Source organism: Poeciliopsis prolifica, unplaced genomic scaffold (genome assembly GCF_027474105.1).
Source record: "Poeciliopsis prolifica strain line A6 unplaced genomic scaffold, Auburn_PproV2 SCAFFOLD008, whole genome shotgun sequence".
NCBI classification, from domain to species: Eukaryota; Metazoa; Chordata; class Actinopteri; order Cyprinodontiformes; family Poeciliidae; genus Poeciliopsis; species Poeciliopsis prolifica.
Genome location: NW_026562383.1, coordinates 10,842,878 through 10,856,264, shown reverse-complemented (window position 1 = coordinate 10,856,264; position 13,387 = coordinate 10,842,878). Strand labels below are relative to the sequence as shown.

The following is a 13,387-nucleotide window of genomic DNA, read 5'->3' as shown; positions in this document are numbered from 1 at the left end:
ACTCTGATGTGGTGAAGAAAAGTCACACCTAAAGCCTCCAGGGGGCCTGGATTTGAGATCCCGGGCTTAGCCCTTTCTCCAGTCTGTCATTATACAGCCAGACTGGTTTTGTTAGGATTTTATGTGATAGACATAAAATTCTTCCACAAATTAATACATAGTAAGACACAAGTGTGGCATGCAAGAAAAACTGTACCATGTTTTTTTTGCAAATAAAAATCTGAAATGGGGTATTCCTTTTTTCAACCAATCTCTGCCAGATTGGTTGAAGAACATCTTTGAACATCGTTTTCAGATTTCTACAGTTTTTCAGTTGGATATTGGTAATCTCTGAGGGACATTCATGAATATGCTTTAATTTGAGCCACTCTGTTGTAGCTCTGGCTTGTGATGGTTGAGCTGGTATATTTACCACCATTTGTCTTTCAAGATTTCTCAGCTTCACTGTCCATACAGCAATTCGCTGCTACTAAAAATGAAATGGGGTATCCAGGGTCATAAATTAGTGAATAGTTAATTAATTCTGCAACTTCAAAGGACAACTTGTGGTACTGGATTTTATTCATTATTATCAGAGTAAATGAGGTCTGATTCATATACATGCCACACAGAAAATACTTTCAAAACTATATAGCTTTCCTTCCACTTTACTATCACTGCACTGTCCATCAAATGTAATCTGAATTGAGGCATAATGTTGTAATATGACAATGTGAATGTGGCGTATTAAACCATTCATGAGGCATCGTGATCACAATGCCTTATGAATTGAGGGTGCAGATGAGCCGGTCACCCACAACGATTGCATGACTACAGGGGGCGCAGCAAGATGCTGCCCACTTACACTAGATAGAATTATCTGTTCTAACTTCAGAGTGATTGAAATTCTTTCATATATGTCTTTAAAAGAAGCTATTGGTTTTCAGGTTTGTTTCCTCTTTGCTTGTTTCTCTCTAGGGACTTACTTAGAATAGGAGTGACCTTGGCAGGCCATCAGAAGAAAATCCTCAGTAATGTCCAGTCTATGAGGGTGCAGATGAGCCAGTCACCTACAACGATGGCATGACTACAGGGGGCGCTGTGCCATGGAACGGGCAGCATTCGGAGGTCCAACAACAGCAGCCCCCGAATGACCCCCGATCCATCGGAACGCGCCAGAGTCGAGACTATCGTCCTAATATAAACCCCTACCATGGCAACAGGAGACCAGGGTTTGCACAACCACGTGGAAAACGGTTGTCACATCTCACGCTAACCACCACATGCTTTCAGGGTCCATACCTGGCACTTTTTTCTCCATTTATCACAAAGAAAGGCAAAGACCAATCTTGTTGTTTCCAATTATATTGGTGTCATTGTAAACCAAAATGACTACTACAATCAGACATCAGCACAGGGAACAGCTTACAAATTCAGCCGTTGTGGTTAACAATTGATATTGTGCTTCTATATTATCTGGACTAAAACACATTTAAAATGTAGACACAAGTGTGAGACATTTAGAAACCTGTGACCTGTGATTTTTACCCATACCGTTGTCAGTATGTGAGATGAAAGCAGCTTTACCTGGCGGGAAACAGGATACAGACAAAGACGCAACTAAAAGGAGAACTAACTAGTCGGAGAGGTATACAGGGATGTACAGTGGAGCACTTCAACTTTTGCATTTTTATTTTTTATTTTTTGCTTGTTTAAAAAATTTTAATACTGTAATATAAATGGACAAATTCAGAGCTTTGTTATATTTTTGTCTTTTACCATCCGTGTTATATGTTGCCACTATAGCAAGATGCCGCCCACTTGTCTCTTAACTTAAACACTACCTGTGGAAGTCCAGTTGGAAGGCCTCGCCTAAAGGACTTTTTAACTATCTCCACCAAGAGAATATAAATATGTTTATCTCTTGCAAAATATGATTATATCTTTCATAATAAACCTTCATATTGAAGGTGTTACATATGAGTATGTATGTACAGAACTCTCTGCTTGCATTTTTGGCAAAGATATGTTGACTAGATTGTGATAGACACATGCAATGTTCAGTTTCCTGTAAATCCCTGGTTTCCTTATCACAGCTGAACAACGGACTATTGGTTGAATATCTTCATGTTTCAGGAGCACCCTGATAACTTTTCTGTCTGAATCTTAACTGAGGAACTTGTAAATTGATTATTGGTAAAGAACTGTTATTGTAGAGCTGTATGAAAATTGTTGTAGGAGTTAAAATATTGGGGAAAAAACATTTTACTGGAGATCATGTTAAATGTGGGTGTACACATGCCGTCTCTTGCTGGTGAGCACTTACATGTACAGATATGTTTTATGTTTCATTTGCATTTTTATATATTGCTTGAGTTGGGATTGGTCAACAGGATGAAATGCAAAATGAATTGTTGTGGCTTGGCTGACCCAAACTCATGGTAAACAGCTGCTAAGAAAACAAGACATAAATATGCATTTGCATTAAATTATTCTGTCCAGATAGTTTTATTTTGAGGTGAATTCTAACATGTGCTGTAAATATCTTAGTGGGGCGAGACTTTCTATGAATTTGAAATGCATGAGAGAGCAGCTAATCAAGGCATTGGAAATCAGGGTAAATCACCATCACTTCCTTTCACAGTGAAAATGAACATCTGGGCTGGGGTTTGCCAACAGGAACCCAGTGCCATTTCAATGAACACAGAGTCTTAAATAGCCCTCAAGAGCTCGATGCTCACTAAAAAACATGGCCACATACACGCTGATATATTTAAGTTGCTGAGCCTATCTATTCACCCTCACTGTAGGGGTTCACCATATGGACGGGAGAGATGAAAGCAAATGCTGTGGTGTTAAAGATAGTTTCACACAATCATAAAGATTTGGCTACATCACTCTCTGAGGATGGACTGAAAACTGCCTGTGAAATTCCTCCTAATCTTTAATATAGTTTAGGGAAAACAGTAATGTCCTTTTTTTAAGTCTAGCAGCAACACCCAACAAAAAAAAAAAAAACCTTAGTAAACCTTAATATTGCAGGACAGAAATTTCCCCTTACCTTGCTACCATTACCATTCATATTATTGTCAAAATAATTACCTATTAGTCATTATTAAGCAAATAATGTTGCTTAATGTAAATCAAAATTATCTAAGAGTGTCTCAAATGGCATTGCAAAGTGAATAGGTAGCCACGTTCATCAATTCATATCAAACTACTAATGAATTATTTTTAAGTCGAGCCTTCAGAATGGGAACATATTCTGCCTCATAAAGAGCTTGTTATAGTATGTTATCACTATTAACACCTATAGTTTGCTGAATATTCATATTATAATTAAATCATTTTTTTTTTTATTTTACTATCTTATGATTTTTTTAGGATGTATTAAACAGAGCCCGTTAAGATTAATAGTTTAAATTCTAAGCACATTGCACAATGTTTACACAGTATATGGTGACACAGACTGATTGTTTTCAGTCATCAATTTGTACTTTCATGGCTCTGGTCATTTACAAATACATAAGTATTTGAAGGGGAGAGAGTATTATGTAAAGTCAATTACTTTTTAGCTTCACATCACATTATAATGTTATTCTCTTATCTAAAAATACCCAGAGATTTGCTTTGATTCTTTCATGCGTGTTTGAGGAATTCTTCAACCTCCTTTGGCAGCCATTTGTAATGCCTAAGCGCCCATGAAAAGCTCCTCTATCCAGCTGTGGTCTCTCTAATCAGCCCTCCACCGCCACTTCCTCACACAGCTCCTCCAGACTAGCAGCTGCAGCAAATAGCAGACACCTGTTGGAGCGGTTGGAACAAATTACCATACAAATTGTCTCACAGTTCAATGCTTTTAACAAAGTTTGTAAATAACGGAACAGAGTAGAGTTGTTAGGGTCATGTCTGAAGGCAGAGAGTTGGAACGCAGGAGCTTCTTAAAGAGACAGAAGTCAATTTCAAGATAATACGTTATGAAGTCAGTTAAGAGTTTGATATATAGCATTTTTGTAACAACTGAAGTTGACATAGTTTTCTGATTGTTCTATAAAATGATTCAAGGTGCCTGGAATTTATATAATACTCCTGCATTAATAATGACTAATGTATAATTTGCAATAAACATGTATGGTAATAGAGGTTATCAATTATTTGTTTACACTCATAATAAGTGTTACTAGCCTTTGTCCTGACCCTGGCACTGGGTTATTTGGCATATGTAATAACAAAAGACCATTTGTTTTATTTAGTAAATAAAATAAATACAATCAGTCCTTCCACAATTAGTGAGCATTCTCCTCTTTCTGTTCTGCACTCACTTCCAGGTGGCTCTAGGTTTCTGGCGGGGCTCCAGCTCGTTTATCCTTGGTATAACCAAGCTGTCTATGGCACTGTCTGGGCTGTGCTTGGCCAGTGCTGGCCAAAGAAATAGTTGGCTCCCTTCTGTAGTGGGTCCAAACAGGGTGCAAACACCTGCTAGAACCCCTGTCTGACAGGCATATGATCAGCAATGGCGGCAGGAAAACTGATGGGGCCATTTAAACGTTCATAAACACACAGAAACAGGAAGCCCTTTAAATGTGATTCTAAAATGTGCTCCTAAATCTTATGTTTGCTTGGGTAAAACATGACAGAGTGTGTGCAAAGGTGATAGAAATAGGGTGAGAGGTTGCTTAGAGGAAAGATGGTTTGCAGGGAAGAGGATGAATAGATGAAAGTCAGAATCATCCTCTTCGAGCTTGAAGTGTGGTTTATGCTGCAATATCCCTTTCATTATATAAATGCTAATTTCTTTTGTTAGGTTTGGCAATGGAAAATATTGTAATTAAGCAACTGGTTTGCCCTTTGGACAAAATCAATTGCATTTTGTTTAACTCCCTAAGTCATTAATTTACTAACTAAATATAATAATATGTTCCTTAATGCAGGCTTAGATACCTTTCACTGAAACCCATTTTATCAATTTGAATGTATTAGTTTTCTATTCAGCTCAGTCATGTGTGTTTGCTTTTCAACCCATGAGCTTGTGAATGAGATGGTGAATGTATTCATTATCTAACTGTGCAATTTTTTTAGCCTCATCTGCTCTGTTTGTTTTATGAAATATCTTACTCTATAGTGACACTCCAGGGTGATGAATAGAGGGATGGTCTGGAGTCCGTGTATGAAAGAAGGTTTCTACAGAAGCCATTTATCACATACTGATACAAAACACAAGAGGAGAGCTTGTTAAGCATTTCATGGTGCCGTAACTGTTTGAAGACTGGTCCACGACCCGTTTAGTCACTGAAATCATGTCTTGCTTTTATAGGTCTGCTATATTCACCTGAAAATGCCCTGACATGACTTCCAGCAAAGAATATTCTCATTAAACTGCATCATTTTATTTTCCCACCTTCTGTTTCAGTCTGGCTTCTAAAAGATTTACACACATATAAAACACATCACTTTACATCCATAAAGATACACACAAACACTGTGAATCCATATATATATATATATATATATATATATATATATATATATATATATATATATATACATATATATATATATATATATATATATATATATATATATATATATGAAAAATTTCTGTGGTCAGCCAGGGAGGAGGAAGATAATTTGAAATGGACCTTTTCCCAAATAAAGTCTCTCTGGTACAGATTTAATGAGAGAAGGGATTATGAGTGCACATGTCATTATTTGTTCATCTGTGTGAGGGACAGTGGGTGTGTGTTTTGTGCATATCAAACACAGTTATGTGTACAGATGTTGTTATGTGCACAGGTACAATATTGATGAGCGAATGGTATTCCTCTTTTTTTTTTCATCTGTTTCTGTATAGCGCCACATGTAAATTGTGAAAAGTATGTGTCAAAAGTTTGTAAGATGTAACTTTCTGAGAACAATTGTACTAAAATGCACTTAATAAACGCCTTGGAAAACAAGTCAGTCACTTTGTCACCCTCTGATTTAATGGACAACAATTCTGTAAGTCAACACAGCAGCCAGGAGTGATTATTATCCAGTACCACTTGTGCCAACACTGCGCTGAAGTCTGACATCAAATTCTTTTATAATAGCTATCGACATAAACCGCTTTTAGTTACAGCCATTTTGAGTGGCAGCACATGTTAAAAGCCATCAGAGACTAATAAACAATCCATCATTTGGAATATAATCAACATCCCAAGACCCTAATATAAATTATAGTATCTTTGACAAAATAAGCTCGTCCAAATAGTCATCTGTGTCCTAAACGTGCAGTTTTTGAAGAGCATCACTTTCAGAAAACCATGTTGTACATTAATTATGTTATTAATTAGGTATTCTAAAGAATATATGCTCCCCCTCCTAGTATTTTAATACAGAATATTGTCCTTGTGACCAGGAGCACAATGTTAAATTTGACTGACTGTGTGCATTTGTTTTACAGACATCCACAGGCAGAAAAAAGCATTCTCTTTAATTTATACTTTTGTCTGCAAGTGAAAGTGTATTAGTAAAAGGAAAGTCAGGTCATTTGGTTTCACATTAAAGTTGCATGCAGTTTGGAAAGTGACTTCTCAGCAGCAAATTTCTTCCCTGATCAATAATCCTAGTGCAATCACCTGTGAGAAAGGGATTGGTGCACAGCAGGGAACTCCAGCAAGAAAAAAAAAAAAAGTCTGGAGTTGGAAAAAGTGCATTACTTTCAATGATGTTGAGTTCAGTGTAAGAATAGAAATTTTGAAGCACAAACTGATGGAAAGCCAGCAAAAAAAGGAGGAAAAAGAAAAGGCAATATCCCGATGAAAGAAAAGACAAAAATTTCTACAAAAACATAATTTCTAAAATCTTTGTCCTTACCCTGCGCCTTCTGTTTTGCCTGTGTTTTGTGCATTTTTTTTTAAGCTGACTAGAGTTTTGTTTGTCCTCAGGGACTGGTCGCTTGCCTTGTGAGATAGTCCAAGCCCTAAATCTGATCTCAGAGCTTGCCGGCGGCTGCAGCTTAGCAAGCAGTGTGCATATTTATTGTAATCTTGGATGCTGCGGAAATATCCAAGGCACAAACCGCTTAGTGGAATCTTGTATTCTGATGTGCATAATTTTACAAGTAATACAACAACTTAAAACTGGAAGGAAACAAATCACACTGATTACCAAGCAATCTTTTAGTAGCTTTAAGTTATTGAATACATAGATTACTCATTGACTTGATGAATGCAGAAAATTGATGCATTTTGGCAATTTATGATTTCCAAATTATTCAGATTCAACATTTTTATATTACTATACATACTGTATCTATCAACTATACAAAGTTATGAGGTTTGAGTTTTCCAGCTGCTTTTAGATTGATATAATTTTTCATTTTCAAACAAAACTAAAATATATTAGCAGGTAAATAAAAACTCCACATTTTAAACGTGACTCACAGGCCTATGCAGTGGTATTCATGGTGCAAGTGATAAAGGCTCTGACCTTGCTAAACCATTTAAAATATTAGACAAAAGCAAATAATCATTTGTTGCTAATTTTATTAATTTCATTACTTTTCATTTTTTTGAAACTGGATGAAAACCAAAATACTGTAAATATTACAGAAAATATTCTGAAACAAAATAAAAGTAGTCATACAATAAGAAATTCAGAAAATAAAATATATTACAGAATGATAAATACCTATTAGTGATACTTCTTCGAGCTTGACAACGAGATCACATGTTTTCACATTTGCCCTGGACCTTTCCATGCTGGTAGAGAACATGATGGAGGACACTGACGTGGGCAGTCAAAACTAGTATGAATTTCTCATCACGACTCTTTGCTTCTACCTATAACTAAAAGGATTTTATTCTTAGAAAGGAAGTGAAGAGGTGAGGCGTGATCCCCAGGGAGATAAAAAGCAGAATCCGATTAGCCCTGAGAGTGTTTATGGCATTACTTGCTCATGTGAATTTCGCATGTGAATAAAAGAAGGCTTTGGAAGAAAACAGCTGCACAACTGGAAATCTGTAATGAATAGAAATTTGTTCTTATATCTGACTGCCCTAAACACATAGAGACATTAAAATGACAACATAAGCTTGACCAACACCGATCATTTTATTTCAGAGTCTGTGGTAATATCCAAAAGTTGGTCCATTTGGAGTCACCAATTTGATTAATCAAGATGTCAGCTTCAAGATTCAAAGTTCGTCTTATAAAACTGGTGCATATTTCTCTTTTTGTGGATGAGAAGAGAAATCCAGCACCTGGGTCAAATGAGATTTTATGTCTCCAAGGAGTTTATCAAATTTAATTATGATACATATAATTACCAAAAGCAATCTTGTGGTAGGAATAATCATTTCAGAGCGAAGTCGGCACCTGCAGGGGTGAAGCATAATTTATGGGCGGTCTAGGAGGGTGGCAGGAGGGAAATAAAGAAAAGGGAGACAGAAACTGTTGACTGCTAAATATTTTGCTGAGTAAGTTCACTTTATGCTCATCCTCTTTACTGTAGGAGCTCTGAAAAATTACTAAAACTGTCACCAACACTTAAAAAGATTAAGAACAGCTTTTACTTTTTAGCATCTGATTTAAAAAGGGGATTTGACAAGTGCTTGTTTTTGTGTGATTATGAAAACATGGCCATCCTTCATCCCTGTTCTGCTTGGAAGAACATGAACAGAAGCTTCGTCGAATCCAGATGTTGGTAAATGAGTTGGATTTATCATAACAACGTAGGACGATGGCTAATCAGAAGTTGTGCAGAGGCTAAAGAGTGAACAATGGGAGCTAGGAGTGAGAAGTGAGTGATGATGGGATCACAGCTGTAATTGGTTCTTTCAGAAGGTGAGAATGAGTAAGGGTTATAGACGGGGACATTACATAGTAACCACACACACACCTCCACAAATGTATATACACACAGCCTCAACAGCTCCCCACCCGACGCGGAAACCCCCTGCAGTGTCTAATCCTGCACAGAGCCCTTCTCAGCTCCGCCTGGCTTCGATTGCTGCTAAAAAAAATCAATGAAATATTTTCCCACCAAAATGAGGGGGAACAATGGATAAGATCCACACCTCAAGGTCTTTCTAATTAGAGAGTTCACACAAAGAGCTGCAACATTTCATGGCTCTAAGAAAAGACTTGTTCTGGTTCAGAGGCAGTGAAAGAATGGAGAGTGATGAAGGTCATAGACTTTGCTCCTCCAAAATACAAACTCGTGACCTTGACAGCCTCAGATCTGATCCCTCGACATCCTTTTCTCCAGCTATAGCTGTGCAACATGAGACCACCTTTGCAAAAGCTAAACGTTTTAAAAGTAACATGTCACACTGTCATCACATCTTACCCTTGAAATGGAGTTGGAAATCCGGCTGCATTGTTTCACTAAATGGCTTTTGACGTCTTTGCCCTCCGTGAGTGCAGAAAGTGTTATTGTGGCAGCCTAAATAAAAAAACACCCCAATGCAAGGCATGGTGCACGTGAGACAAAATTACGTAGGGAAAGGGAACATTGCATAATAACTGTCATTACTGCTCTTAACCAGCACCTGCCATCTTATCAAATGTTGGGAGGACTGAGAGCTGTGTTCAGTAGATGCTCTTCAGCTGGTAAAATGGGTTTCCGTACTTAGTGAAGAAGGACTGCACATTTATACACATGTGACATTGGGAGGGGGGCTACTGCAGAGCTTCATGGTCAATATAAACTCATTCAGCAACTTTATACAATCATCAACGTATGTCAGTCCTTAGTTGTGATTACAAATCCATGTTCAGTAGAAATTTGCATAGTTGAAATCAGATGCAACTTCAATTAGACAATATGCAGCTAATGTAAAGAGACCGATAAAGAGAAATGACATTCCAACACATAAATTACACCAGATTAATGGGAATTGTAATTTCATGCTGCATAAACAAGTTGATTTGAACTGAATTTAATTGATACATTTGGAAATATACATTCAATGTTTGTGTTGCATTTCTTTTTATTTTGCTCTGCATTCAAATATTATTTCAACAATCAAATCTTTTAAAATATGGGAGGAAAAACACACTTCAGTTATTTTTATCACCACACAGATCCACTTTGGTCAATAATTAGCATAAAGAGATAGGCGAGAGAAAATAATTCACATCTCCTATAGAAACTGTGCCTGCCTTTCCAGCATCTACGTTAATTCTCTAACAATTTGTGAAGGCTTTCTTCTGCGTTTGTTAGCACTCATGGGTGAGTAAGTTGTGAACGTGTGCATCCCCAGATGGCAGTTCCTCTAACGGAAGCTCGTGTCGGTATGTGGGTGAGCTGTAACTCAAGCGGAGGTCCAACTAAGTGGGTCGAATGGGAATATATTGGTTGATAAAGAAAGTGAAGAGGGACACAGGCTGATAGTACTGTAATGTGCAAAACCGACTGCTAGCTGCTCTAGTAAGTCTTTCACAATCTTCTATCCAATGGACCTGAGAACCGACAGCAGGGTCATTGAACACTAAATTGTGACAAGATCTTATGGGAAGTTATTAAATAACTTCACTCCTCATCTGTTTTGGTTTTTGTTTGTTTTTTTTAAGTTTATTCTAATGAATTAATTTAAATAGATGTCAGTACTCATTGACTGGACCTTTAGGTAAGGTGAAGTGCATTGAGATTAAAATCTTTTTCATAAAAGACCTGCCTGAGCCCAATCATAAAATCACATGTAATAATAAATACAATCATAGATAAAAACACCATCACAAATTTTAAAAATAAACTTGATTTTTTTGTTCTATTCAATCTATAACTGCCTTGATAACATTAAGCGGCATAGTAAAGAAAAAGAGGACACCTGAGAATAGATCTATTTTTTAACTGCACTGATATCAAAACGGCATGCTCAAGTTTATTAACTTAGAGGTTCAGCATACATCTGCTTGTTGAGCAGATGAAAAGTGGTGAAATATAACAAAACATTAAAAATGTCATCTTTATTTAGCAAAGGAGCAGTAAATGTGACTGCTATTTAAGCAGCCAATTATGTCTGGAAACTCAAATGTACAGAAATAGATTATTTTTGAAGTGAAATACCAACTGCATTACTGGTTTCTTTGATACTTTCAATTCTGTGGAGTTATTCATTTATTAGACTTGTGGGTCTTTGACTAGGCAGGTCAAAAAATTTAACAGTATGGGTGCCCACAATTTTCAGATCGCAAACCATTTATACATGTCCAAGTTACAAGGATCTACTGTCTAATAGTGGAGGAGTTCTAGTCTAAAAGGCCTGGTTTTAAAGTAAAATTGAACTAAAACAAAACTATTTGTTAATCATAACATAAAATAGATTTATACCACACTTATCGAGCTGTCCTACATGATAGAAACAACACACTCTTCACACAAGTATCTGAAATTAACAAACTTCTGCAGTTGCAGATCACAATTGTCCAGATGGGAACCTCTGCTGTAACATGTCTGAAACCAGCATCTACATTATGCTGTTGGCATAGAATCTTGTCTCTGTTTTGTCAATCAAACGATGCATGGACCGAAATATTAGCAACAATAATTATTCGCTGTGGCGAAAAATACTCGAAAATATAATAATCCAGAAATTATAAGACATTTAATTCTGGCCTTATCACATTATCCTGATGGAGAGTTCCACAGAGTATTTGCTTTCCAGCCTGTACAGTCTACTCAGACACTTTCCTTACACACAGCTAACGAGTGAACAGACTCAGTGTTTATCTAAGCAACCCTGCAAATCCAGATTAAATTACAAAACTTCTGCATTGTAAACCAACATGGTTTTATTCAACAGCATAACATCTTGATCTGAGGAAGGCACAGATTTTAGATGTCTAAAATGGCAAGACACTTCACAGAAATTTTTGCACCAAGTAACAACTCCCTCTTATCTACAACAAACCATGACACTTCAAGCCATTTGTTTTACTTTTTACAACAAGCAAGACATAATTACAACCAATTATTTCAAATAAGATATTAATGCAGCTCAGAGACACTACAAAAACAAAAGCACAGCCAAGAAGGTAGGAGCTATTTAATGCCTGTGAGAACTGCACCCACCAAGACATTGTCCTTCCTTACTCTAACAACCAGTCCTTCTCCTTGACACTGGCAGTATTTCCACAACACCTGCATCAGAGGCATTATCCACAGCGATGAAAGAAGAATGACAAATGATGAAAGTCCTTCAGGATGTCTCCATCCCATTCCCAAGTCTGCCTTCTTTTCTACTGTCCTTTCCACTTACTATCTCCACTAGCAAAATCTTTCTCATAAGGTATAGAAATGCAGCTGCTGTCAGCTGCTGAGGGCCTCCAGGCTGATCTCAGACTTTGTGGAATGCACAGGGGCATAATGAGCTGTGTCCCCTCCTCCGTCAGTCTTGTCATCTTCCATTCTGCTTCCAAGACTTTATTACTATTATTTTTTTTTACTTTCAACTGCATATGACTCATATTTTATTCTGTATTGTTAAAACTGTCCAAATGGAACATAAACTTGAAAACGTTTTAGACAAAAAATGTGTAAAAGAAATGTAAAATTATATACATACTAATGATTGTTGGCTTTGTTTACAAGTTTTGTCTTTGTGACCACTCTCACTTCCTAAGTGATTAAATCTTCAGGGAGATTTGTGCATCAAAGGATAGATGCAGCTGTGCTTGGCCTCCGAGCTTATGTCAACTCCTGACCTTTGAACTGAATCATTACTAACACCTGTCAGTCAGCAGAGGCTGGGGCCTCTAGAGGGGATTTGTGACAGCTGAAGGATAAATGAGACAAGCCTCAAGCCCTAAATCCAACACCTCCTGCTCCACTGTGGTTTCAATAATCATAACTCAAAAGCTGACCTCTGACATTTTACACATTACACTAGGGAGATGATGTTCTAAATAATGGGCAGAGAGCAATATGGTGTTTCTAGCAAGAAATACTGCTGAAGTCTTCTTATATCATCAGCAGAATTTTGATCTTCTTTCTGGTTTTCATCCTTCCATAAACCGAATATTATGCAAAAATATAGGCATTGCAGGTCAAATTTTCTGTAAACACAACACCAAGTAAAGTAGTAAATGACAACTGCATTTCAAGAGGGATAAGGATGAGAATTCTTGTAATAAACAGATAGCGACATAGCAGAATTGACAGATTAGAAAAGGGTTGTGAATGTAATGTTTTGTCCTTTGGATTCCCTGGCCTTCCCCACCAAGCAGATTTCCCCTTGTCAAAGAAAAATAAAAAGTCTTGAATTTGAAACAACATGAATCTTGGACTTAAGAAAATACCCAAACATCCACCTCTCTGCGAGGCAGAAGCTCAGCTTGAAGACTGCAGTCCCGGCGAGGAAAGGATAGCGCTTAGTGAGACCAAGCATTTTGCATACACAAATTTTGCACAGTAGATTAAAGG

The 13,387-nt window shown here is 37.1% G+C and overlaps 1 protein-coding gene across 2 annotated transcripts in view; it reads left to right on the top strand.

Annotated features, from left to right (window-relative positions):
- Window positions 1-5,463, top strand: part of LOC129361819 (ephrin type-B receptor 1-B) — a 166,819-nt gene extending 161,356 nt beyond the window's left edge. For both annotated transcript variants that reach the window (XM_055032944.1, XM_055032943.1), the window contains exon 16: window positions 958-5,463. In XM_055032944.1, the coding sequence (XP_054888919.1) occupies window positions 958-1,066 (109 nt within the window). In that variant the 3' untranslated portion in view covers window positions 1,067-5,463. The remainder of the gene's footprint in view (window positions 1-957) is intronic.
- The last annotated feature ends 7,924 nt before the right edge of the window (window positions 5,464-13,387 follow it).